At 33.2% G+C, this 24,533-nt stretch overlaps 12 protein-coding genes and 1 pseudogene across 13 annotated transcripts, besides 2 other annotated features; 4 read left to right on the top strand and 9 right to left on the bottom strand.

Moving 5' to 3' along the window:
* Positions 1-16,806: part of a mobile genetic element that runs on past the window's edge.
* TVAGG3_0084980 lies at positions 3,008-3,698 on the top strand (annotated as a pseudogene). Its single transcript has one exon. A coding segment is annotated over exon 1 (691 nt).
* TVAGG3_0084970 (KilA, N-terminal/APSES-type HTH, DNA-binding family) lies at positions 4,580-5,367 on the bottom strand (the record flags this gene model as incomplete). Its single annotated transcript, XM_051222210.1, has 1 exon — positions 4,580-5,367. A coding segment is annotated over one exon (788 nt), but the record flags the coding sequence as incomplete, so codon positions are not given.
* TVAGG3_0084960 (organellar and viral DNA polymerase type B) lies at positions 6,757-7,058 on the bottom strand (the record flags this gene model as incomplete). Its single annotated transcript, XM_051222209.1, has 1 exon — positions 6,757-7,058. A coding segment is annotated over one exon (302 nt), but the record flags the coding sequence as incomplete, so codon positions are not given.
* Positions 7,437-7,997, bottom strand: TVAGG3_0084950 (uncharacterized protein; the record flags this gene model as incomplete). Its single annotated transcript, XM_051222208.1, has 1 exon — positions 7,437-7,997. A coding segment is annotated over one exon (561 nt), but the record flags the coding sequence as incomplete, so codon positions are not given.
* On the bottom strand, positions 10,154-10,738 carry TVAGG3_0084940 (phage tail repeat-like family; the record flags this gene model as incomplete). Its single annotated transcript, XM_051222207.1, has 1 exon — positions 10,154-10,738. One exon carries the CDS (start codon positions 10,736-10,738, stop codon positions 10,154-10,156), a length of 585 nt encoding a protein of 194 aa, XP_051107193.1.
* Positions 10,758-10,910, bottom strand: TVAGG3_0084930 (uncharacterized protein; the record flags this gene model as incomplete). The annotated part of the gene is made up of 1 exon (XM_051222206.1): positions 10,758-10,910. One exon carries the CDS (start codon positions 10,908-10,910, stop codon positions 10,758-10,760), a length of 153 nt encoding a protein of 50 aa, XP_051107192.1.
* On the bottom strand, positions 10,930-11,331 carry TVAGG3_0084920 (uncharacterized protein; the record flags this gene model as incomplete). The annotated part of the gene is made up of 1 exon (XM_051222205.1): positions 10,930-11,331. One exon carries the CDS (start codon positions 11,329-11,331, stop codon positions 10,930-10,932), a length of 402 nt encoding a protein of 133 aa, XP_051107191.1.
* Positions 14,933-15,175, bottom strand: TVAGG3_0084910 (serine threonine-protein phosphatase family; the record flags this gene model as incomplete). Its single annotated transcript, XM_001302414.2, has 1 exon — positions 14,933-15,175. One exon carries the CDS (start codon positions 15,173-15,175, stop codon positions 14,933-14,935), a length of 243 nt encoding a protein of 80 aa, XP_001302415.2.
* Positions 15,194-15,556, bottom strand: TVAGG3_0084900 (uncharacterized protein; the record flags this gene model as incomplete). Its single annotated transcript, XM_001302413.2, has 1 exon — positions 15,194-15,556. One exon carries the CDS (start codon positions 15,554-15,556, stop codon positions 15,194-15,196), a length of 363 nt encoding a protein of 120 aa, XP_001302414.2.
* TVAGG3_0084890 (phage tail repeat-like family) lies at positions 15,696-16,514 on the bottom strand (the record flags this gene model as incomplete). The annotated part of the gene is made up of 1 exon (XM_051222204.1): positions 15,696-16,514. One exon carries the CDS (start codon positions 16,512-16,514, stop codon positions 15,696-15,698), a length of 819 nt encoding a protein of 272 aa, XP_051107190.1.
* Positions 16,707-16,806: a terminal%2Cinverted (terminal inverted repeat of Maverick-3 transposon ID:TVAGG3_0084880).
* Positions 16,807-17,041: 235 nt separating this feature from the next.
* Positions 17,042-18,808, top strand: TVAGG3_0084870 (uncharacterized protein; the record flags this gene model as incomplete). Its single annotated transcript, XM_001302412.1, has 1 exon — positions 17,318-18,754. One exon carries the CDS (start codon positions 17,318-17,320, stop codon positions 18,752-18,754), a length of 1,437 nt encoding a protein of 478 aa, XP_001302413.1.
* Positions 18,809-19,133: 325 nt separating this feature from the next.
* Positions 19,134-20,591, top strand: TVAGG3_0084860 (fatty-acyl-CoA binding; the record flags this gene model as incomplete). The annotated part of the gene is made up of 1 exon (XM_001302411.1): positions 19,134-20,591. The coding sequence occupies one exon, from the start codon at positions 19,134-19,136 to the stop codon at positions 20,589-20,591; it is 1,458 nt and encodes a 485-aa protein (XP_001302412.1).
* Positions 20,592-21,020: 429 nt separating this feature from the next.
* On the top strand, positions 21,021-24,353 carry TVAGG3_0084850 (uncharacterized protein; the record flags this gene model as incomplete). The annotated part of the gene is made up of 1 exon (XM_001302410.1): positions 21,021-24,353. One exon carries the CDS (start codon positions 21,021-21,023, stop codon positions 24,351-24,353), a length of 3,333 nt encoding a protein of 1,110 aa, XP_001302411.1.
* Between the last annotated feature and the right edge of the window lie 180 nt (positions 24,354-24,533).

Here is a 24,533-nt window from a genome sequence, read left to right as displayed (position 1 = left end):
AATACTTCTTTGAAGATACTTACTCAGATATACCACCAACAGGTTTTGTTGACTTATTTAATACTTTAAGGACGGATGTAACATGTGCTGCAACTAGAGCAGGTTTCATTATGTTTGGATGTCCGACTGAGTTTAGTATAAACGATATGAGCTATAATACAAAACTTATATCTGGTTTTTACTACCAACAATTTCCTATAACAGGAAAAGGTGTCATACAAGGTTTGTCTATTCCATTGACTTTAAGTACACCTATTTTATATATTGTTTCAAACTTAGGTTCAAAGTGTTATTCGAATGTCGACAGAAACTACTATGACCAAAAGATACTCATGCGTATAAACAACACTTTCTCTGCTGGTTTGCCTATTGTTCATTCGAATGCAGAGTTTTCAGCTTTAGTAAACTCAAACACTTTAGCAAACATAAACTTAACCTTAGTTGACGCAAACTTTGTTCCTGTAAAACTTTTATGTCCTATGTATTTGTCAATGACGGCAGAAAGTTTCGAATTGGAAGATGCAACTGGTGAAAGTATTGTACTACAAGAACAACTTCAACAACAAATAGCTCAAGAACAACAAATGCAACAAATGGAACAAATGCAACAACAAAGTCAAGAATAAAAAAAATATTTTTTTTATTTTTATAAAAATGTACAGAATAGACGTTTCAGATTTTTATGACTTCCAAGCGTTCAGAAATATGTGTCCATTTAGAGACTATAACAAAGCAGTCGAGAATTTGAAACGTTTAGTCATTTATGTCGACTCTGCCCCAGAATGTTATGTCATGAAAGAATGGGATGTTGTCTTTAACAAACCAAGAGCAACCATAGTTTCAGAACAAGAATGTAGACAGAAACTTAAGAAAATAAAAGTCGTACAAGTTGGTATGAAGATGTTAGATGCTTGGGATATCTTATTGTCAAAGTTAGAAGATTTTTCAGTTCGAGGTATAAAGTTCTATACACCTTCTCCAAACTTCTATTCTATCTTCACTGGATATAAATATGAACAAGTAGAATGGAAAGAAAATATTATAGAAGCTTGGTTAGACCATGTCAAAGAAATTATATGCAATGGAAACGAAAAGGTTTATGAGTATATCTTATGTTGGTTTGCAAACATCTTACAACATCCAAGTGCTAAAATGAAACTGCTCTCATTATAATTGGAAACAAGGAACTGGTAAGAACAACTTATTCTTTACAGATATTTTGTGCAAACTGTTAGAGGGCTATTCGAACCTAATATGACAAACTTAGAAAACATCTGCGGTAAATTTAACTCTCAATAGAGAATATGAAACTTATAGTATGTACGAACTTCAAAGTATAGATACAACAAAGGTTTTAAACTCAGATGCTTTGAAGAGTCTTATAAAGACAAAGTTGGAGTTGTTGAAAGAAAATATAAAGACCAAAGAGTTTGTGAAAATGTTGCAAATTTCATCATGGTTTCAAACAACGCCGTTCCGATGAAGTTAGAAAGTTCTGACAGAAGATATGTAGTTGTCAGAACGTCAGAAGCTATATGCAAGATACAGAATATTTTGACGACTTAGCAGAAACTTTGACACCTAACTTTTACAACCACTTGTTCTCATATTTCATGACATTAGATATTTCTAAGTTCAATCCAAGACAAATTCCACATACCGAAGAAAGACAAACATTGTTAGAAGCAAACAAGAGTGTATATGAACTGTTTATAGATGAGACTAACTTTGAGTGTTTAGATGAAGGTCTTTGTACGACTCGTATAAACAAATTGTCAAGAATGGTTATATGACAGCATCTAAACGAACATTCTTGGCAAATGTCAAAAATCTTTTAGACATACAGAACGGCGTAATACAAAGAAAAAATTTTTCTGAGTAAATTTAAAAAAATATTTTTTTATCCGATAGAAAAGATGACGAAAATATATTTCAGTAAAAGTACATGACAGAAGTCAAAGAAGAACTAGACCATTCACATATTTGAATGTTTACTTCTACATTTTGAAAAGTCTACATTTGACAAAGTTTGGAACATCGAACCAGTTAAGTTTGCTATTGTGACTAAAAATGGTGCGAAATTTGAAGACTTAGACATTGAGAAGGTGTTGAGCAGTCAAAGAAAATTTTGACAGAAGGTTTCAAACTTAAGAAGGCAAAGCATACAAACTTGTTATACCTTATGAACCAAAGAAAGCAGACGACTATGAATATTATGAGTCTAAGATAGTTGAAGTTCAGGTAAATTGGGTAAAAAGATTTTAGAGTCTAAGCCAGTGTTTGCTCCTAAAGAGGAAGAGAACATTGACATTGACCCAGAAATGTTCTAAAAATAAAATTTTATTTTTACATGTCAAATTCTTTTTTCTCTGGCTCTGGCTCTGGTCTTTCTTCTCTTCTACTTCTTTTCTTTTCTCTCTCTTCTTCTTCTTTTCTGGTGGAGTTATGTCAAATTTCTCAGAACCATATTTATGTAAAAGTTCTTTGTCCTTTAATAGCTCTTCTATTCTGTTTTCTATTTCATCTTCAAGAACAGCGCATGTGTCTTCTTTGCATTCTAAGAACTTTTGTTGGACTTCATCTCTCCAAGAGGCGTCATCTCTGTCAACAAGTCTGTCATTGACAAACTTAAAGACTTCTCTGCCTAATGTTTTATGGTTCTTGTCATATTCCAGAACAGAACTTTAGAACAAATTCACCTTTCTTGTTTACACTATGTAAGATTTTATGGTCTACAGATGTTTTGCTGTCGAAAAGTTGTCTCGAATATAGATAGCGAAATCGCTAGACATTTCTAAAAGATAAAATTTTTAATTTTTCTAAAAATATGTTAGAAAAAAAGTTTGCTGACATTGACAAGAAATTTGAGAATGTTTTAAACAAGAACAAGAGGAAGTTAGAAAATGCTCAGATAAAACCCATACATGACAAGTTCCTATTTGCTCAGAATGGTATAACAGGTCTAATTGCACCACCTGGGTCGGGTAAGACTTTCACTTATCTTAAAATGGCTGCACAACAACAAGAACTAGATGAGAAGAACCATTCTATGAGTTAGTTCATTTGTAGTACTTCTGGTCAATTTGACCAAACCGTAAATTCGTTCAAAGATATTATAAAGAAGTCTAAGTTAGTATGTATAAAGGATACTGAGTTGTTAGATTGGATAAAGAAGTACCAAAGAAGAGTTTTGAAGTATAATGCTATAAATGAGTATATAATTCTAAGTTTAAAGACCCAAATGAGGAAATGCAGAGAATATTAGAGAAGAAACACTTCAGAAACAAACAGAAAGAGATAGAATACATTTCGAAGAAATTGCAATCTTACGATTGGAAGACATACCCTCATAGATGTCTTCTTATCTTAGATGACTTTGCTTCTCATCCTTTGTTAAAGAAAGAGAACAAGACATGTGTCGAATTCTTAAGAAGCTCAGACACTTTAACATCTCAGTCGTATATGTGTACAGACAGCAAAGAGTTTAAGTAAGGATGTTAAAAGAATACTTACTGATATCATACTTTTCCCTGGATTGTCCGAAGACGATTTCATGGAACTTATGAAAGAGTCCATGGCAGGTAAGTTTGACAGACATGAACTATGGGAGAAGTACAAAGTCATACAAGACCCTCATACTTCTTTCAGAATTCACATCTACGCGAAACAAAGTTCAAATTGTAAAAAGTCAAGCTTGAAAAATAAAGAGTTTGAGTCTTAGTCTGTTGTGGTGCTGGGGCTGTCGGTTCTTCTGGCTTTGGAAGACATTCAGGAAGAGGAACGTCGGACATTCGTTTGTGTCTTAACCGTCTTTGTTCTGAAAAAGTACAATATTGTCTTGAAAAAGTACAATATTGTCTTGAAAAAGTACAACATTGTCTTGAAAAAGTACAACATTGTTCTGAAAAAGTACAACATTGTTCTGAAAAAGTTCAAGACTTGTTCTGAAAAAGTACAGCTGTACTCAAATTTGAGAGACATTGTACTGAATTTATACAACATTGTTCTGAAAAAGTACAATATTGTACTGAATTTATACAACATTGTCTGAAAAAGTACAATATTGTACTGAATTTATACAACATTGTCTTGAAAAAGTACAATATTGTCTTGAAAAAGTACAACATTGTCTTGAAAAAGTACAATATTGTCTTGAAAAAGTACAAACAATTGTCTTGAAAAAGTACAACATTGTTCTGAAAAAGTACAACATTGTTCTGAAAAAGTTCAAGACTTGTTCTGAAAAAGTACAGCTGTACTCAAATTTGAGAGACATTGTACTGAATTTATACAACATTGTTCTGAAAAAGTACAATATTGTACTGAATTTATACAACATTGTCTTGAAAAAGTACAATATTGTACTGAATTTATACAACATTGTCTTGAAAAAGTACAATATTGTACTGACTCAGTATGGAGCTTGACCCCTTAGACGAAGCAATTTATCTAATTGAAATTAACGAGCTTGTTAAAGACTTCCTCAGGCAGAATGTAAAAGGCAAGCTTGAAAAATAAATGGTTCATTTACTCTGCTTGTTTGAAGTTGTCAAAATACTCTGTTATTTTTTCCTTTAACAATGGCAAATCTTCTTTGAAGGTAAGTATTGTACAACCTTTCATATCATAGTGTGTTTGAGGTAACGTATCTTGAACTATCTGTTTAACATCTTCATTTGGTGTCATTGAAATCGGTAAGTTTTCGCGATAGAACCAATTTCTGTCAGATTTGTAAATCTTAGCAAGGTCGTAAAAGCTTTTGTTGTTTCTTCTGACTAAATGCAACATAACCATATCTCTGTCTTCTTCATTTTCCATCTCTTCAGTGTAAATCATATACTTATAGTTCTTTTCCTTTCCTTTTGGTACCGAACGTGGTATTCTTTTCTGAATGCTTTTGTCTTTTGCTTCAAGCTTGTTCTCTAGCTCTTCACGTTCTTGTCTGTGAATTTCGTCAAGAAGTCTGTAAATATTCCAAGCATAACGAGGCGAAGCCCACATTGCAACAGCATTTACAAGAAGTCTATGTACATAATATCCTCTCAAACCGTTTGGCAATTTTTCACGATTTTCATAGAGTTTTGGCGAGTAAGATTTTTTACTTACTCGCTGTTCTTCACTGTTTTCAGAAAAAAGTATGTCTCGCTGTGCTTCGCTCAAAAATTCTTGTGTGCTTTGGTTCCTAAACCAGTCTTGTGGTTTCTTAGTATCTGGAGCAAAACATGCTGTCAAAATACTTTGCATTTGGTACATGTCATCTTTGACCGAACGAATGAGACGGAGTTGTTTGTTAAACTGTATGTACTCATATTCTTCATTTATAGCTTCATGAACGATAGCAGTTGTTGTGTTCTCTGTTGTTGACATATCTGTCTTTACATACAAAATAAAAAAATAAAAAAAAATAAAATTAACTTTATTTTTTCTATCTTGTATCTTAAGGAAATTCATGATTTTCATAGAGTTTTGGCGAGTAGGGAAAAAAACGGTCTAGAGAATTTTCACGATTTTCATAGAGTTTTGGCGACTACGTTTTCTTACCTACTCGCTGTGCTTCACTGTTTTCGTACGGAATCTCTTCTCTCGGTTTTACATGGTAAGCAATCTTATGCCATTTTACTCAGATTTTTGTGCTGAATTCAGCAAAAATATATTTTAGGGTAGAAGGTTAGATATAACCTGTCTTCTACCCTCTTTTCTACCCCAGTTATTTTATAAGCGTTTTACATGGTAAACGTTATTTTTACATGTATTTTTCAGCAACTTCGTCAAATAATTTTATAGCTTTATCTATCTCATCTACTTCAAACGTTTCTTTACCTTTTATGGGAGCACCATACATTTTCTCAAACTTTTCAGTAGTTCTGTTTCAGCAGCTCTCATATCGTTAACTAACACAACCTTGACTCTATTGACTGTACTGTCATATCTTAGAGTTATATTATATGTCCTTCCTATCTTATATCTTTTTGTGTTGAAGTCCTTCGGTTTCTGAACGATGTAAAGTAAGCCTTCACTGCACTGCAACGTTCTGAGTCGAATAAACCATATGTTATGAAGTTATATCCAACAACTGGGTCAATCCATAACAAAACTATTGGTATAAGACTTTTGTCTATAAGATATGCTGTAGTTCCATAGAATCTTACCGATATCATAAGCTCAGGATTTCTTGTCAAAATTTTCTGAGTAGAAGCAATTCTAACCCAGTCCTTTGCTTTCTTTCCAGATGGAGATAAAATGTCTGACAAAGAATATTTGTTGTATTTCTTTGAGTATCTTACGTTTAAATCACCTATTCTAACCACTTTGGTGTCATTGTCTATCTTTCCAACTGTTTCAAACTCATTGTTTGACATTTCTGTCTTTAAGTCTGCATAGTCGTTTCTCATACGTTCTATCTCTTTGACGGAGTAGTTATATTTCCTCATTGCTGCTTTACATTTAGAACATTGTGGGTTCAACTTTGCGTTATATTCTGAAACCTTACCTGCTAAAACAACCAAGGCGTCAATGGTTTTCTTTAAATCTGAAGCAGTTGGTTTTATCTGTTCATTCCATATCTTACCTCTTCTATCTTTATCTCTTATCTGCCATACACATTTTGCAGCTAACGAAACAAAGTTGTCGTAGGTCTTAAACTCCCCAGATTTATATATGTCAGAGATGTTCTTATATACCATATCGCAATCTTTGTCCATGACTTTGTGGTTGCAATGAAATCCAAGAAACTCATAGTTTACCTTTCGTATGAACTTCTTTATTTCTACTGAGTCAGTTGCTTTGACTTCTATTTCATCGAATTCTGGAATAGTAAGCTTTTGTTGTTGGATTTCAGGAAGTTTAGGTAGATGGTCAATAATATCCTGCATTTCATAAAGATACTGTTCATTTTGTTCATCTTTCGCACAACAGTCCAAAGTACTTGTTAAAAGTTCTTGCTTTATCTTCTGGATTTCTGTCTCAAAAGTATATGAAGAAGGAATGAAGCTTTTCATCTCTACTAACATTGAAGTTGGGTTCATGACTAACGAGTTTGGTGCTGTTGTTGCTAACATGTTCTTACAATAAAAATAAAAAAATATTTTTTTAAAAAAACCAACTTTATTTTTTATTTCGGGAAAACTCATGAGGTTAGAAAACATGTACGAAGAAGTCTTGACAAAACATGTACGAAGAAGTCTTGACAAAACATGTACGAAGAAGTCTTGACAAAACATTTACGATGAAATCATGAAAATTCAAGAGGGTAGAAAAGAGGGTAGAAGACAGGTTATATCTAACCTTCTACCCTAAAATATATTTTTATTGAATTCAGCAACAAAATGGTTCATTTACTCACAATATTTTTGTACAAAACAACCCCAAGCTTTTAACTTCTCTTCTGCAGCTTCTAATGTTATCTTAGCGAGTTCATATTCTCTAAATTCTCTCTTTAAATCTTCTTGTTCCCATTGGTCTAGTTCGTATGGAGAGTCTCTATAACCAGAACATATCTCACGTTCATGTTCTATTTGTTTTTCATGCATTTTTCTAACTTCTTCTTCAAACAAAGGTTTTGCATTCTCTACTGTATCTTCAAGTTCTTCTTCATCTAACTTCTCATGAACTTTCTTGTCTATGGAGTCCAGAATTTTTCCAACTGCTATGCAATATTTTGGAGAAGCCCACATTGCAATATAGTTTACGAGTCTTGGGTCTACATACATTCCTCTAACCTGTTTGATTTCATCGGGAATTCCTGCATTAACATTGTATAAAAAGCAACCCGCGGAATTCCGCGGGGTGGTATATTCTTCACAAAATGCCTTAAAATACTCTTCCCAGGACTTATTTTCCAACAACCTTCTAAAGTCTTTCCTAAACTGCTGACACATATTTGTTACATTTATATAACCATCCTTGTCTCTACGTAAGACTTCAATACCGTTGTAAGTGCCTTTTGTGAATGTTTCGCCATTAGATTTGTTCGTGAACGTTTTTGCTTCGACTGACATTTCTGTTCTTACAATAAAAATAAAAAAATATTTTTTGGTGGTACGTCGGACATTCGTTTGTGGCTTAACCGTCGGACATTCGTTTGTGGCTTAACCGTCGGACATCCGTTTGTGGCTCGACCTCAAAACAAGCATTTTGTGAAGAATATACCAACCGCCGGAATTCCGACGGTTGCTTTTTATACAAGGTTCAAGAGTTTTGTGTGTTTTCTACGATGTTGTCAAAATGTCATGTTGTCTCGCTTTTTCAGAGAAGTTAAAATTACCTGGTGACCTGGTGACCTGGTTCCACCTAAAATATATTTTTTGGTGTAAATTCATGAGTTTTGGTTGAAAAATACGGTGGAGCCAAAAGTGGCTCGACCTCAAAACAAGCATTTTGTGAAGAATATACCAACCGCCGGAATTCCGCGGGTTGCTTTTTTTTATACAAAATTCAAGAGTTTTGTGTGTTTTCTACGATGTTGTCAAAATGTCGTGTTGTCACACTTTTTCAGAGAAGTTAAAATGACCGAGGCACATAGGCACATAGGCACACCTAAAAAAACATCTAACCAAAACTCATTTTTCAATACTTTTTCAGCACTTCTCCGTAGTTATATATGAAAGACAATTCGAGATAAAAGTCGTAGTACAATGGAACAATATGTTGCACACCATTTGTTGTGAACCAAACTTGAAAGTCAGAGAAACTGTTACTCGGTGGTTCGTAAAATTTAGAAGCAAAGTCATAAAAGTCCTTACCAATACAAAGAAAACTATTGTTGCTTGAACTAAAACTTGCATGACACATAACATTTTGAGGGTCAAACACGTTTCTATAAACTGTCAAATCTGTTGGTGGGCGTATAAACCAGAACGGACCGTCAGGTGGTAATGGTTCGTTCTGGTTTAGTAACCGAAGAAATTGTGCCCAAGAACGTTTGTCTACTTGCCAAAATAAAAACTGTGTATCTCTTGGAGGGTTATTTTCAATCCTTTGAAATGAAACTGTGGAGTTCATCTTGTCATATTCTAGTTTCAGATAGTATGTTCCATTTAGTAAAGAATCGTATTTTTCTTGAAATTCCCAGTAGTATTTGTTTATTTGAGTTTGAAAGTCATTTAGAGTTTTTTCAAGATTTTCGTCTGAACGAACTGTAAAGATTCTCATTTCATCAAATTTGTCTAGTAGACCATCATGACCTCTATACTGACCATGAAAATATACCGCAAACATAAACGCGTTAGTTCTTTTTGAAAACAAAACTCTTCTAAATCCTATTGCCTTTGCATCTGAAGGACTTTGAAGCCAACGAATTGGAAAGTCAAACCTGTAAGCACCGGATGAAATTTCTTCATCTGAAATAGTCATACCGGCGTTTGTGAAGATATAGTCTAACGGTTTTGTATCTGCTACTTTTGTTCTTTGTTTTTCAACCTGAAACATTTAATATATGTAAAAATATACTGTTTTAAAAAAAATGTTTTAAAATATATGGTTTAAAATAAATGTTTTAAAATGGTATGGTTTAAAATAAATGTTTTAAAATGGTATGCCATATAGCTTCTTGAATTTGTTAAGATATAGTCTAACGTTTTTTCCATCTGTATCTCTAGCGTTTACAAAAGCATAGTCTTCCTTAGTAAAACATACTTGTAATTTCCTATAGTTTACGCCGGTATAAAAGTAGAAAGAGTCCTGTTCTTCGCTATAGTAGTAAAACTCAAACGTATGCTTGCCATAGTCTGTAATTTCAATTGCTTCATCTTCTAGTTCGTCGACAAATTCGAATACTATATCTCCAAATTTGCTTTTGTTCTTATTGTTTTCAGAACAAGTGACCCAACGCAAGTTTTCAAGTCTATTGTCGTTTCTTATATGGTTTATATGGTCTACAAAAGGTAAATTGTTAGGGTTCGGTATAAAATGAGTTGCAATGACAACATGTTTAGGATAGTGTTTTCCACTCATCTTCATAATAGCATATCCTTTATTTCCCTCCCATCCGCTTAAAACTCTTTTTGTCTCTTTGTTTCTGACTTCAAATGACTCACAACAGTGAATTTCATATTTCTCATCTAACAAACAAGTTTTCCAACAGTCTTTTCCAACAAACTCGGCGTACATTTCAAATAAAATAAAAAAATATATTTTAAAAAATATATGGTTTTCTTTACTTAACATAGCCACCAGCTACCAAAAGTCTTTGACGCCAACCCATACCAGCTAATGAAGGTTGACTTGGTTTAGTTTGGAAACTAAACTTTGGTTTTGGTTTATCTTCAGTTTTTGGCTCACCTTCTTCTATCGGTTTTTCGTCACTTTTTGGTTCCTCTGACTTTACTTCACTTGCAGGAACAGTTGTGTCGTCAACATCTTCATAAATATCATATGCCATTTGTTTTTGTTTTCCTTTCAACTTTTTGTGTTTGTTGTAAAGTTTAGAATATTTCGACTCTAAGTCAATGAGATGTTCTATAATGAACTGTTGGTCAGTGAAGTAAACTTTTCCATCTGTTGTCTCGAAAGCTCCTTCAGACTTCAATATTTTATTTGTGAGAGTCTGTTTCTTTTTTGAGATACTAGCCGTTCCATTTCTATGAAAAGTGACTTTGTAGTTAGGGTTTGTATTTCCAGACCTGGCACTTTCTATTATTGAATTTTTCTCTTCATCTGTAAGTTCTTTGACAGGTTTTGACAATGGTTCTGAACTTTTTGTTTGTGGTGTCAAATCTACCGTTTCAACTTCTTCGGTCATTTCATCTCAGTAAAAAAATTTAGTTTGGTTTGTTTTCAACTGGTTGTTTAGGTTTTTTAAGTCGGTCTAAAACTTCCTGAGGTATAGGAAGAACTTGACAAACACGTTGTGTAACTGCTGGAAGTCGACAAATCCATCTTGAACCCATTTGTCTCAATGCTGTATTGTTCATTTCATCTCAGTAAAAAAATTTACATTCCCCAAGTTTGAGGCGGTTGAGGTTGGTTGTTGTTTACCCACTGTTGTGCATGGTTATATCCTCTGTTAAAGAATCTTTCACCTTGGTCCATATAGTGTCCTGCTTGGTTATAGTAGTCATTTGCTTTGTTATAGTAGTTTCCTGCTTCTCTTCCTACATTGTCCATCCATCCTTGAACTTTTCCTCTTGTTTCAGGATTTGGAATAAGATTTGCTGCATCTCGTGCTACCTCCCAACCTTTCTGTACAGTTTGTATAATAGGTTGTGCTTTCTCTTTAAGTATACCTAATGTACTCAAAATCTTCCTTCCAATTCCAAATGCACCTCTGGCTAGTGTTCCCACTGCGGGCAAAAATCTGGATGCAACTCCTGCTAATGCGCCAAATAAACCCATTTCTTATAGGGTAAAAAATGACGAATCCAAACAAGGACCCCTATGTTTCTAAAGCGACAAAGAAAGCACTCATGATAAAAATCTTTAGTTCAACACCAAATGCTTGGTTTATGGATATCTTGGAAAACATTCCGAGGTATAGAGAAGATGGACCACCATACTGGCTAATATTTGTCGGTCAAAACACAAGATACTGTGAAGCCATACCATTACAGTCCAAAAATATTTTAGATATCTTAGCAGCTTTGACAATATTCGTTGACAAATACCATCCAACAAAACTGACGTCTGACTGTGAAAGTTCTTTCAAATCAGACGATATTAAAAACTATCTGCGTTCAAAAAATGTAAACCAATATTTCATTGTCGACCAAAACCATTCTGCTCTTGGTGTCATTGACAGTTGTATAAAAATCTTAAGAGACTTAAACCAACCACAAGGTGGTGAGGTAGATGAAATGTCATATGACGACAAATATAGACACTTCTCCATGGCAAAGATGAGACAAGTTTTAAATATTTACAATAGCCGTAAACAAAAAGGTTTGGGAAACCACTCCCCTGAAGAAATGAAAAACAACCCCGACTTAGAGAAAGACTATATATTTAATAGTTTAGTCAAAAGAGACAAACAAGAAAGAATGCCAGGCTTCAAACTTAAGAAAGGTGACAAAGTAAAAATAGAAATACCTAAACGCGACCCATATGAAAATACTATTGACTATGACAACAATGGGAACTCGACAGGTACTCACATTCGTGTTCGTAAAAATAGAAGAAAGTATACAAGAGAATATTATGAAGTTTTAGGCAAACATGGCAAAATGTACAGACTGCAAGCAGAAGATAAAACTACTATTGTCAGACCTCGTTTCAAACTTGTCAAAGTTCAAGGTGGTATACTTTCAAAGACAGTTCCTAACAAATATAAGACAACTCCAGACGAATATGCTAAAGAAGTTGAAAATGACGACTAAGCAATTCTATACCATGCGTAAACTGTCATGTAAGGTGGCATGTAGTCTTTACTCTGTCCCGTTGTTTGCGTATATCCTGAAACGAAATGTGTATGGTTTCCTTCTCCCTGAGTGTCATCCCAGTAACAATTTATAGCAAACTTCACGTCGTCTTTAACATCATATCCTTTACCTTTTGTCATTCCTGACCAATCCCAATATCTATGCTTATGCCAACCTGCTTGAGATGTACTTAAATCTATGTAGTGACTATGTGCAGGTAAGTTTTCACCTGAAATCGTTTTACTTCCACCTGTTTCCTTTGAAGAGTTTGCATAATACAAAAACCTGTCGACTATTTGTTCCCATGCACCAACACCAAACATTGCTTGAGGACCTCTTGCTTCCATTGACGTGTAAATAGAACCTACTGGGTTCATTAAATCAAACATATGAGATATTATAGGATTGTCTCTTTTGAACTTAAAATATAGTGCAACTATTTCAGGTTTCTTCTGGTTCATGTCAGAATATTTTTTATAATATAATCTTATGTTTTCAGGGTAGGTAAAGTCTTGACTATAATATTTATTTCTGTCATCTGTATAATAGTATACTATTCTCGTTTTTTCTATTGCATTATATCTTTTATATCTATAAAAATCTAAATATAATGTTAGCTTTTGTTCATCTACATGTGGTGTTCTTTCGTCATCTCCATAGTCATAATAGTATGGTGCTGGAGCTGGGTCAGGCAATGTCATATCTGCCATTTCATAAACTCTTAAATATTTCTTTTGTTCGTCTCCATATATGTTTAAGTAACAGTTGTTGTCTAATGGAACTTTAACTTGTGTACCATCGTTCTTTTTATAGCTTACATACATTTCATTGTTATTTTTCGGAATGAGTTTATACCGTGTACCATTTTCTAAGGACTGTACCAACTGCCATCTAAAATATTTATTTTCTTCATTGACAGAAAAGTCACCAACAATAGTTTCAATATTTTTTGTTCCAACTAAACTTTGGTATATTTCATTGACATATGTTTTATCTGCTTTCTTTTCAAGGCTAACGTTTAAGTCTGTTATTTCAGAAGATGTATGTGTATGTCCAACGTCACTTTTCCTGTTTAAGGTTTCTTGTAAGTTTGTAATATTTGCAATGGTATGTGTATGTCCAACGTCACTTTTCCTGTTTAAGGTTTCTTGTAAGTTTGCAATATTTGCAATGGTATGTGTATGAGTCTTTTTAGAATATTCGTTTTCAGCTCTTGTCACTTCACTTGACATTTTATTGTCAACATATGTTTTGTCAGCTTTGTTGTCAACATCTGCTTTCGTTGCATATGTTGCATCTGCTCTGTCATGTTCTTCTTGAACTTTTTCAATGACATACTCTTTGTCAGCTTTGTTGTCAACATCTGCTTTCGTTGCATATGTTGCATCTGCTCTGTCATGTTCTTCTTGAACTTTTTCAATGACATACTCTTTGTCAGCTTTGTTGCCAACATCTGCTTTCAAAAGAAGTTCATCTATAGGTTTCTCGTTTAAAGTTCCTTTTGTTGGATTTACACAGACAGTATGGTTCTTGTTGTCTTGAAATAGAAACTCGTCTGTCATTGGGTTTATCGTCAGTTTTAAGTTTCCTTCTTTCAATGACTCAGATATCTTAGAATAGTTTGAAAAGTTTGTTGTGTTCTTATTTAGAGCTTGCAAAATGAGTTGTCGGTTGTGTTTTATTTCTCTCATAGACGCTGTTTCTTTCGACATTTTTATTCTAGATAAAATATGCTTTCAATAGAAAAAGAAAATTCAAGAGTTGCTACAACTAAACCATTAGATGAACTTTTTACTAACGTCGGTCAAAAGTTTGAGACAGAGACCGTAAAGCATGAAGGCTATCGTTTTGACTACCCGTTAAGATGGTTAAGAGACCCATCCGTCACAAAAGCTATTGGCTTTCGTAGAATGAAATTCATTTCAGAAGCCATACATGGTTTCCCATTTACGGTCGCTTTTGAAGTTCGATACTATAACAAAGAAAAACGTACGTATGAGAAATTTGAACAGGGAAAACTTTTACAAGTGAATTTGCTTGTAAACTTAGAAACAACTCTTCAAGCTTTTCAAGAAAAAATAAACGATATCTATATCGAATATGCAAACCAGTTTAACATTGACGAAGGAGAGTACCATCTCGATATTTTATATGACAGGAAAAATGCAACTGTTAAAATCGATAGAATAGAAGACCTTGGAGAAAACGTTTATATTTCTACAAAATATAACAACTTGGCATGGTATAGGTTTTTGAGGATGTTAAATCAGCCTGCAGAATATCCAGTACACCCGAACTTTTATGAAGTCGAAAACCCTAATGGAACATATGAAAATGTTTTCGACTCAGATGCTATTATAGTTCATGCTTCATTTTCTGGTGCGCAAAACTCTTTCTTATGTCTGATGAATGACTTTTACGAAAAACCTACAAAGCTATACGAACCACCAAGTGGAAGTATTTCAGACTTTCAAGTATGGTTTACAACAGATGGAAGAAAGAGAATAATTCCATTATACCACGCGTTTTACTTAGAACTTAGTTTCATATACAACTACTATCGAACGGTAAAAATATAATTTTTAATACGGTTGAGGTGTTGGATTTGGTTGCCAACTAGACTGTGGTGCAGGTTCAGGCTGTTGTATAACAGGAGCTTGTTCTTCTGGTTCAGGGTCTTTAGGTATAATACCAACGAACTGACCTACTCTTTTACCAATATTTTTGACTCCGTTCCAAATTCCTCTTCCTACGGTTTTTATTCCATTCCATATACCTCTTCCAACATTTCGAAAGAAGTTTCCTATTCTTCCAAAGAAACCCATTTTACTATATGTAAAAATCTAATGTCCACCTAGTCTCTTACGTTTCCTTCTGAGTTCCATAGCATTCTTTAACTGGAGCTCATACATTCTATTTCTCCTCTGGTAGAAAACATACTCTGGGTCAACTCCTGTGTTCGCGTCATCTGCATAGAGTTGTTTATATCCCACTTCAGGGTTTGTATAAAACTCTTTCCATCTCATATTTGCATACCATGGTGGCAAACCTAACGCAGCGTCATTTGACATGGCAGTTTGCATTTGTACATCTGTTGGCACTTGACCATAGTTTGCCATTGCAGTTTGTATTCTAACTTCATTTGGAATATTCTCTGGGTTTGGTTGTCCAGGTTGCTGTGCATTCGCTAAGTTCTGTGCGTCCATTTAATATTAGATAAAAATATCTCTTACGAGTACATATGCTGAACATTTGCAGGCATTGGTTCATCTTCATATTCTCTATATCTTTCTGCCACGTCAAATAAGTAAATGACACAATGGAAAAAACCTAAAACAAGTAGTCCTATTTCAAACCACATTTACTTACTAGTAAAATTTCTTTGTTATGACACTTTCTCCAGTTTATAGGACCTCTCTCATATTCTATCTTATCGTATCTAAACTCATAGTCATGTATGTCCTCTAACCATCTCATGACACTTTCCAAACCACTTTTATCGGATGTAAAGTAAAAGCATGGATGGTTATGTATAACGTCTAAAGTTTCTAAAGAGTCTCTCAAAGTCCAGTCTACTTGGTATTGAAAATCCCATGTGTTATAGAACGGTGGGTCCACTATAAAGAAAACATTTTCCTTGTCTTTATATTTTTCATACAACTCTGTCCAATGACATCTCACAAACTCTATACCCTCAATATATTTTTCTATGTCCTCTTTGAAAACATTTGTATAGTTGAGATATAAAACTTTTGACATAAGTGTTTCAATGTCATGAGCTCTTATAGCACCACTATATAATAGTCTAGCAGATATACTATCCCAGTCTATATATTCTGCTTTTTTCAAAACCTCTCTCACAATATTTTTCTTATCTAATGGTATACGTTCCATCTTACCTATAGGTATCTTTTCTTTTAACTCTTTCAATATTTTGTTAGTGTCTGGAATATGTTTGAGACGGTTCATATAGTTGTCGAAGTCATTGCATATAATCTTTGAGTCAGGAAATACAGTATGGCACAAATGAGATATATAGAAACTTCCACCGAACAAATCTACAAATGTTAGACCATTCGGTAGTTTCTTAAGTTCTCTCAATAGAATATCTTTACATCTACTCTTATTTCCAAAGAAGGGTAACGGTGGTTTTGTAAAATTCATTTTATATATATAATAAAAATGTTTTTTCCTGAAAAGTGACAGAAAAGTGACAAAACATGTACGAAGAAGTCTTGAAAATTCAAGAGGGTAGAAAAGAGGTTAGAAAAGAGGTTATATCTAACCTTCTACCCTAAACATTATTTTTGTCTGATTTTACGAAGAAGTCTTGACAAGCTCCTGGAAGACCCGTATATAAAAACCTCATTTTATACTAAACATCTTCGGGGCTAGAGGGCACGAAGTGCCTGGAAGCCCCACTACCTTTTTTTTTTTTTTTTTTTTTTTTTTTTTTTTTTTGGTATGCAATTACCATCAGGTATAGATCAGTAATACAAAAAATAAATTTAATTTAAAAACTAACATGATCCATAAGAATAATCTTTTAATATTAATATTCTGCAAGTAATTCTTTTTGTATCATCAGATATGTTTCCTTTCCAAAACATATAAAATAAGAACTGAATGTTTCATATACTTTTTATATCCATATAGTCAAACATTCAAGAATCAAGGGTAGAGATACTAACCTCACTGGTGTCTCTATTATCCAGTTTTGGCTTCTAAAACACTATGAGGAATTCACAGAACTTCAACAAAAATGAAAGAAGAAATTTGACAATAAAAAAATGTTGAACTTTTTAATATTTCAGAGACTTTACGTCAAGAGAACCGGCTCTTCTACAGACCGTTGTCTTCATAACAAGCCATGCGATTATCAGCACATTATAATATGAAAAAAAGATATGACACATCATAATTTAATGAAAAATTAGTTATAGTATCATTTCTTCCAAATTTTTTTGATGTTAAATCTTTTGAAAATCATCATCCAGATGATTGGAGTTTCAAAAGCTCATTTACACGGATTTAATGATGATCTATTTCCGGCAACATGGAGAGATGAGAGATTTATATATATAGACAATGGCGAAATCAAAAATCAAATTATAGTCAACAGCTGTAAAGCAACAGACTACGCTGAAGTAATAATATATAAAGAAACAGATCGAAAAGAGATATTTGGTGCCAATAATAACTATCAACCTTTTTGTTGTGATTCGAAATCATGCAAAAGAGGATTTCTAATAATTGAAGGCCCACAGGAAAAATATTCACGCTATATAGTTAAAGGAACCTGCAATGGAAGAACGAGATCTTCTTCAAAAAGAAATATGAAACAAATTAATGCAACAAGTCTTACTATAGAGAACATAAATAGTACATATAAAGTTAACGAGTCAAATATTTATACAGCATTAGTTGCAAATTGCGGAGATGGCAATTTTACAATTTCGGGTTCAATTGACTTCAAATCTTCGAAATCATTAGACAAACGTCTCAAACATATGATGTACATTCATATCATACTATTTTTGTTTACTACTGCTTCTTCTCTTTCGATATATTACTATTCTAGAATGAAAAGTCCATTATTTTCATTTTCTTTCTTTTCTCCGTTATCTTCATTAATTCTATTAGGTGCAATTTCATTATTACACATCATATATTATTTATTATGGAATTTCAATTCAATTCAATTGAATTTCCTTATTTTCATAGCTTCTATCATTAGATCTCTATTACAAGGTTTGTTATTTTACTCTATGACACGATATTTACGAAGACCGTACGAATTTCCAAATTATTCTTCATTTATCATTAGTTTGTTGATATTATTCCTTTCAATCATCAGCACATACAGTGTAAATAAGATATCAACTGTTGAAACTGGAAATTGGACACTAGGATACGGAAATAATTTTCCATATTTAAATTTCTTTGCAAGCATTGTAATTTACAGTGTTTCACTCATTATATATTTAGAGTATACACCAGATGATGGAAATCCTGATGCTCATAAGGATAATTTCGTGTTATTTACAACATTAAATTTAGTTTTGTATTTTTCAACATGTATATTGTTTTGCGTGAAGAGAATGGAAGCAACAATGTGGAAAACACGCAATTTCTACTGGGTTGGCTTTGTAATTGAAAATATCTTTTTAATTGTCCAGATTTTCTTGACAATTGGCTTCACAATCGTTGACAATGATACAGGATACGAAATGATTGACAACGAACAGGAAAATCAAACAGAAACTAAAGATATTTCCCTTGTTGGAGGAGGTTTCAGGAAAACAAACGCTACATTCGTAAATGATGATGTAGAAGAGGAAGAAACGAATCATGATGAAGAAAATTTGGATCAATTGACTCCAATGCCTATTTCTAATGTTTAATTTTTTAAATTTTTTTGTTTTTTATTTATTTATAAAAATGTTTCATTTAATCAACTTCTCTGACTGCATTTCTGATATGTGTTTCAACTTTATTTTATAAGTCTTTGATTTATTTTGGAATTCATATCTATTATATTAGACTATGGCTTCCAAATCTAATAAAAATATTATTTTACCACCAAATTTCTTAAGTATTATCAATATCGATAAAAATGATGACTAAATGCTTGATTATTGATATTATGTCTTCAAATTCTAATGGAATATACTAATATACTAATGTTACATTATGCCTTTTATTAGATAGCAGATTAAATAATCCAGGATTTTTAAGATTTTTAACAACGACTACCTTTTTTTGAAAATTTTTATCATTTTCATGAGTGAATTCCCTTATGACGTACTTATGAATTCTGCGAAAGAATACAATGATATTTTGTGCAGATTATTTAGGTTACATACATCAAGTGATAGCGATATCGAGGCTTTTTTCAAAGAATTAGATAATCAAATTTCGAAGTACATTGAAGGTTATTATGGATTTGATTTTCTTGATATAATTTCAAATGCGGCCAAAGGGAATAATCGATATGTCAAGTCATACTTGACTTTGATGAGTAGATTTGTTCAAAAATATCCTCAATATCATCGGAAAGGGATTTCATCAATTGGTGAATACATTTTAGATAAATATTTTTGGATTAGATTATCTGAACCAAATCAAACAAAAATCAGTCACTTATTAAAATCACTTATTTATGATGATGTGAAATTACTTGCTCCTCTCACAGAAGAAGACAAATTTTCTCATACTGATAGCATTGAATTTAATGACTTTCCATGTGTGGAAAAACAATTATCTCTACTTGAAACATGTTGTTATTATGGCTCAGTTAATTGTTTCAAGTTTTTGAGAACAAAATTCTCTGCAGAAATCACAGAATTATGTCTTCAACTTTCATTTTTAGGAGGAAATCCTGACATTATGAGTGAATGTTTGAAATACCACAAGCCAGATAAGAAATGCATGCAATATGCAATCATGTCTCACAACATAGATTTCGTTACATTTCTCATGAACGAACATGAAATTCCAATCGATGTAGACTATTGCATAAAATACGATAATATCCAAGCATTTTTAATTCACTATGATCAAACAAATGATATCAAAGGATTCATAGCTAAAACTATTGAATACCCTTTTGTTTGTGAATTCATTCTTTCTTCATTGCCTGAAATCGATAAAAAATACCAAGGAGTTCTTTACTGTGCTAAAACAATTTTAACTAATCGCTATAACTACACTAACGAAGAATATTATGATTTCAAAGATGATTCCGGAAAAACAATTTTACATTATGCTGCAATATATTTTCGTGATATAGATCTTGATTATTATGATGATTTTGATTTTCCGTCTTCATCTCTCTTCAACATGCAAGACAATGAAGGGAAAACTGCTCTTCATTATGCAGCAATTAATGGTAACATGAATTTTGTAAAGTTTTTTGATGAAAGCGCAGATTTTGAAATAAGTGATAATGAAGGGAAGATACCTCTACATTATGCAGTAATAAGTGGTAATGTGGAAATGGCATTAGAAGTCATAAAAAATACCCAAAATATAAGAAAAAGAGATAACAATTCGAAGTTTCCTCTTCAGTATGCCATAAATGATTCAAGAATATTCGAATACCTTGTTTTTGATTATTCAACACTAAACCAGTATTACGAACTAGAAGATGCTTTGAAATGCTATCAAGGTGCAAATACAAAGATAAAAAGTTTTATTTCGGATTGGGAATGTGGCTTTTGGGTTCCTGGGGATGACTAAATCTATTTAGAATATTAAGGAACTTATTTGGAGAAATAACAGCTGAGATCTCCAATTTTGTGATCTCATTTGAGTTTTATGGATTTAGATGGTAAAAAATTGACATAATGCAGCAGTAATTTATAACTATTCGATTTTTAGTAAAAATTTTAAAATTTATGATTATATAATAAATGTGAATTTGGCATCGGGACTCCGCGCCTTTTAGCATTCTGGGACTTATGTGCCTTGCTGTTATGTAAAAAGATTTTTTTGGGGGTGGGGTATGCAAAATTATTGTACATCTAGAGATTTTCAAATCCATAGTTTTTATTTTGTTATGTTGTCGCATAATATAAATAATTGATGAGTTTATAGGGTAAAATTAAATAAATCGGCTGGAGGAAGAATAAAAAGTGACAAAATTTTTGAAAAAAAATTAAAACAGCAATGAATGAATTTTACAACCCAAAGGAATCATTACAATATACTTCAGAAGATCTGCGCTCGCTAGCTGCAGATAGTTCTATCGTATTTCCTCATTTTTCTAAAGGATTCACTGAACAACCTCTAATTGCAATTCAAGACGAAAAGAAACCCAACGAAAACAAGGCCAAACCAGCTGTATATAAAGTTGCTCCAGCTGCTTTCGAGCCGCTTAAGATAGAAAAGAAAGATAAACCTAAAAACAACAAACAAAAGAAAGACAAGCATAATAACAACAATAACAATAATAACAAAGCCACAATTAACGCAGCAAATGTGGAACAACCACCAAAAAATATTTCACCTCCAAAAACAACAAAATTAGATTTTCATTATATAGTTTCTAAAGATACACCAGATCCAGCAAAGAACACGCGTCAATCCCCATCGAATCAGCCTAAAGAAAAGCTTACAAATCTTCAAAATCAAGAAGGTCAAAAGAAATTACTTCCTGCGATGCTTCCTCAAGGAGTTTCCATTGGAGCAAGAGCTCCTCCTATCTATGCCGGTAAAGATTTGGTAATTAAAAAGAACGCTGAAGATTTAACAAAATTATCTCGAGGAAATTCCATTCCAACGCTAAACGAAGAAGAGCAACAGAATGCAAATCGTGTACAGATATCACGCCCGCAGTCATCTCCTCCAATTTCCGGACCATTCAAAATTGACCCTGCGAAATTACAAAATTCTCAACTGAAACCGATGAATATTGTTACATCTCATGCAGATACTACTAATGCGGCACCTGCTGTCCCTGTAAATAGTAATAATTCTAAGAATAATAAAGAAGATGTTCCAAAGAAGCAAAAGAACAAAGGCAAAGATAATAAAGATGGCAAATCCTCGCAGATAAACAATTTCCAAGACTTGCCACCAGGATTTGGCGGAATTGTTGAAGAAAAGCCAATCGAAGAGCCTCATTTCCAGCCACTTAACAAGGAAAACATTGTTTCCGAGCATTCTGAACCGAAATTGAAGCTTGATCCCAAAGATTTCCAGCAAAAACCAGAAAAGACTGAAACTAATAACAATAAAACCGAAACCAGTGAAGAATGTCCGCCAGGATTTGGCCAAACAGAAAAAGTCCAAAATATTGTTCAAAATTCTCCACCAGGATTCGTTCTTGACCCAAGAAGTATTCAGAAACCAGCTGATGACAATTTACCACCAGGTTTTGGCCAACCAAATGCCAAAGAAAACACATCTCAAAAAATTGAAGAAAATGAAGACCTTCCACCTGGATTTGGATCGACAGAAAACGTTCCCAATGATAATATCAATACACAACAAGAGAACAAGCCATCAGAACCTGTCCAAAATAATAATATTTTAGATGGACCGCCAGGATTCACTCTTTCGCCAGCAAACATTCAGAAACCTGCTTCTGATGAAATGTCACCTGGTTTTGGTCAGCAAGAAGAAGCCAAAACCGAAAATACAACAAATAATGAAGATCTTCCACCAGGATTTGGCCAAACAGAGACTACCAATACAAATAATGCAAGTACTGAAGCTAATGCCCAAGAAGACAACGATCTTCCTCCAGGATTTGGATCAACTGATCCGAAATCTCAAGAAAACAATGTTAATTCATCAACTGACCAACCAATTAATGCATCAAACATTGTTTCTCCATCAGTTTCCCCACAAAACCCAACAGATGAAAATAATATTTCAGAAATCCAGCCAAAAGAACAAATTCCAGCAGATATCGACAACGAAGAAGATGACATTTCTCAATCAGACCAATACGACAACTCTTTTTCAGAGCCATACTACGATCCAAACCTTGGCGACATGTTTGATGACTCTTCCGACAGCGACAACCAACCTCCTGGTTTCCTTTCTCCATCAATTGCCTCTGATTACAGTAATTCATCATCAGAAAGCGAAGATTACGACGAAATCGAAGTTGTCTGTGATTACAACGGAGTTATTGGATTCATTACAAAGACATACACGAAGAAAGTAAATGTCTTTGTTTTGTTGAATAATTCCGAAAAGTGGCAAATTATTGATCTTCACGAAAGAGTTCTTTCTGGAGCAGTTGTTGGCCATGCAGTTATTGTATCCACCACGAAATCATTGTATACAATCAACGCCGAGTTCAATGTCACAAAAATTGAAGATGAATTCATTTACAAAAATTTGAAATCAGATCCAAATGCTCCGAACAGATTCTTTGCATTGTCAACAAACAGAGAATTATTTGCTGTTGTTATAAAAGAACAGAACAAACTTGATAAAACAAAAATAAGCGAACAAGTTCGTTCATTTGATGCATCTTCTAAATACATTGCATGTATGACAACTGAGAAGAAAGTAGAAGTTAGTGATCGCACTGGATCATCATTCTTCCCCATCCAGAAATTCAAATTCAAATCATCATCAAAGATATATTTAGATGACAGTTCATTATATTGTGTTCCCATTGAAAACAACTTCCCTCTTCAATACAAGATCCTTTCATCAGAAGAACCAACATCACTCATGAGTGTTAAAGGTATATGGTCTACTATTGGTGGTGTTTCTTTCTTGTCTGATACTTTGTTAAGTCATGGATCATTTACATCAAAAATTGACTCTGAATTTGTCGGTTTCGCTTTTTACAACGATAATGTTCTTGAATGGATAAGTGTTGATGAGAAACCTGTTATCATGCAAATAGAGAAACAGGCGAATGCTATTGATAGCAAAGCAGTTGCTGAACTTGCAAAATGCGCTGAGAAGTTCTTTGATCACGTTGACAGCAAAGTCAAAGAATATAAATCTCAAATTCAGAATTTGATAAATGATTACAACACAACAATTAATGATTCTAACATGGCTATCAATAAATTAACAGAAGAAGTAATTGAACCATACGGTAAACTTGTTTCTGTTGTTAATTCTAATGGATTGACACCGACATCATGCGTTTCTTTGCTTGAAAAAGATTTCGAAAAAGGAATTGTTTCCGCTTGTCATAATAATTTCATGAAATTCTTGTTTTCAAGTGGAAAATTGTCGAAACAAATGAAAGAAAAAGAATTATCACAACCAATACTACTACAAGTTCTTCCTGAACTTATAAATATGCTGTCACAAGGTGAAGATTGCATAGATTTGGTTTTGAATGTCTTCGGAAAAATTGATTTTGATGATATGATGAATAAGTTTGCTCTGATTTCTACGAAAGAAAAATTGATTGATATGATCCAAAAAACTATTCCGCACGTGAAATCTCTTTACGGAGAAAATGAAGAAGTCAAGATAAACGAAATAATACAAAAGATTGGAAACTTATGTTTAATATAATAAAATTAATAAAAAAGTGTTTTCATCTGTTATAATAATTATTAACATAATTTTTTTAAAACATATTATTCGCGTGTAAACCAATCAAAAAATCAAATTATTAAGATATTTATTAATAATTTAAACTAAATTTAGAATCTAGAATTGATAAGTGAATCATGAAGGTTTAATTATCAACTG

This window comes from Trichomonas vaginalis, chromosome IV (assembly GCF_026262505.1).
Source record: "Trichomonas vaginalis G3 chromosome IV, whole genome shotgun sequence".
In the NCBI taxonomy this organism is placed as follows: Eukaryota; Parabasalia; order Trichomonadida; family Trichomonadidae; genus Trichomonas; species Trichomonas vaginalis.
Note: the sequence above shows the minus strand (reverse complement) of the source record. Positions and strands in the feature narration are given on the sequence as shown.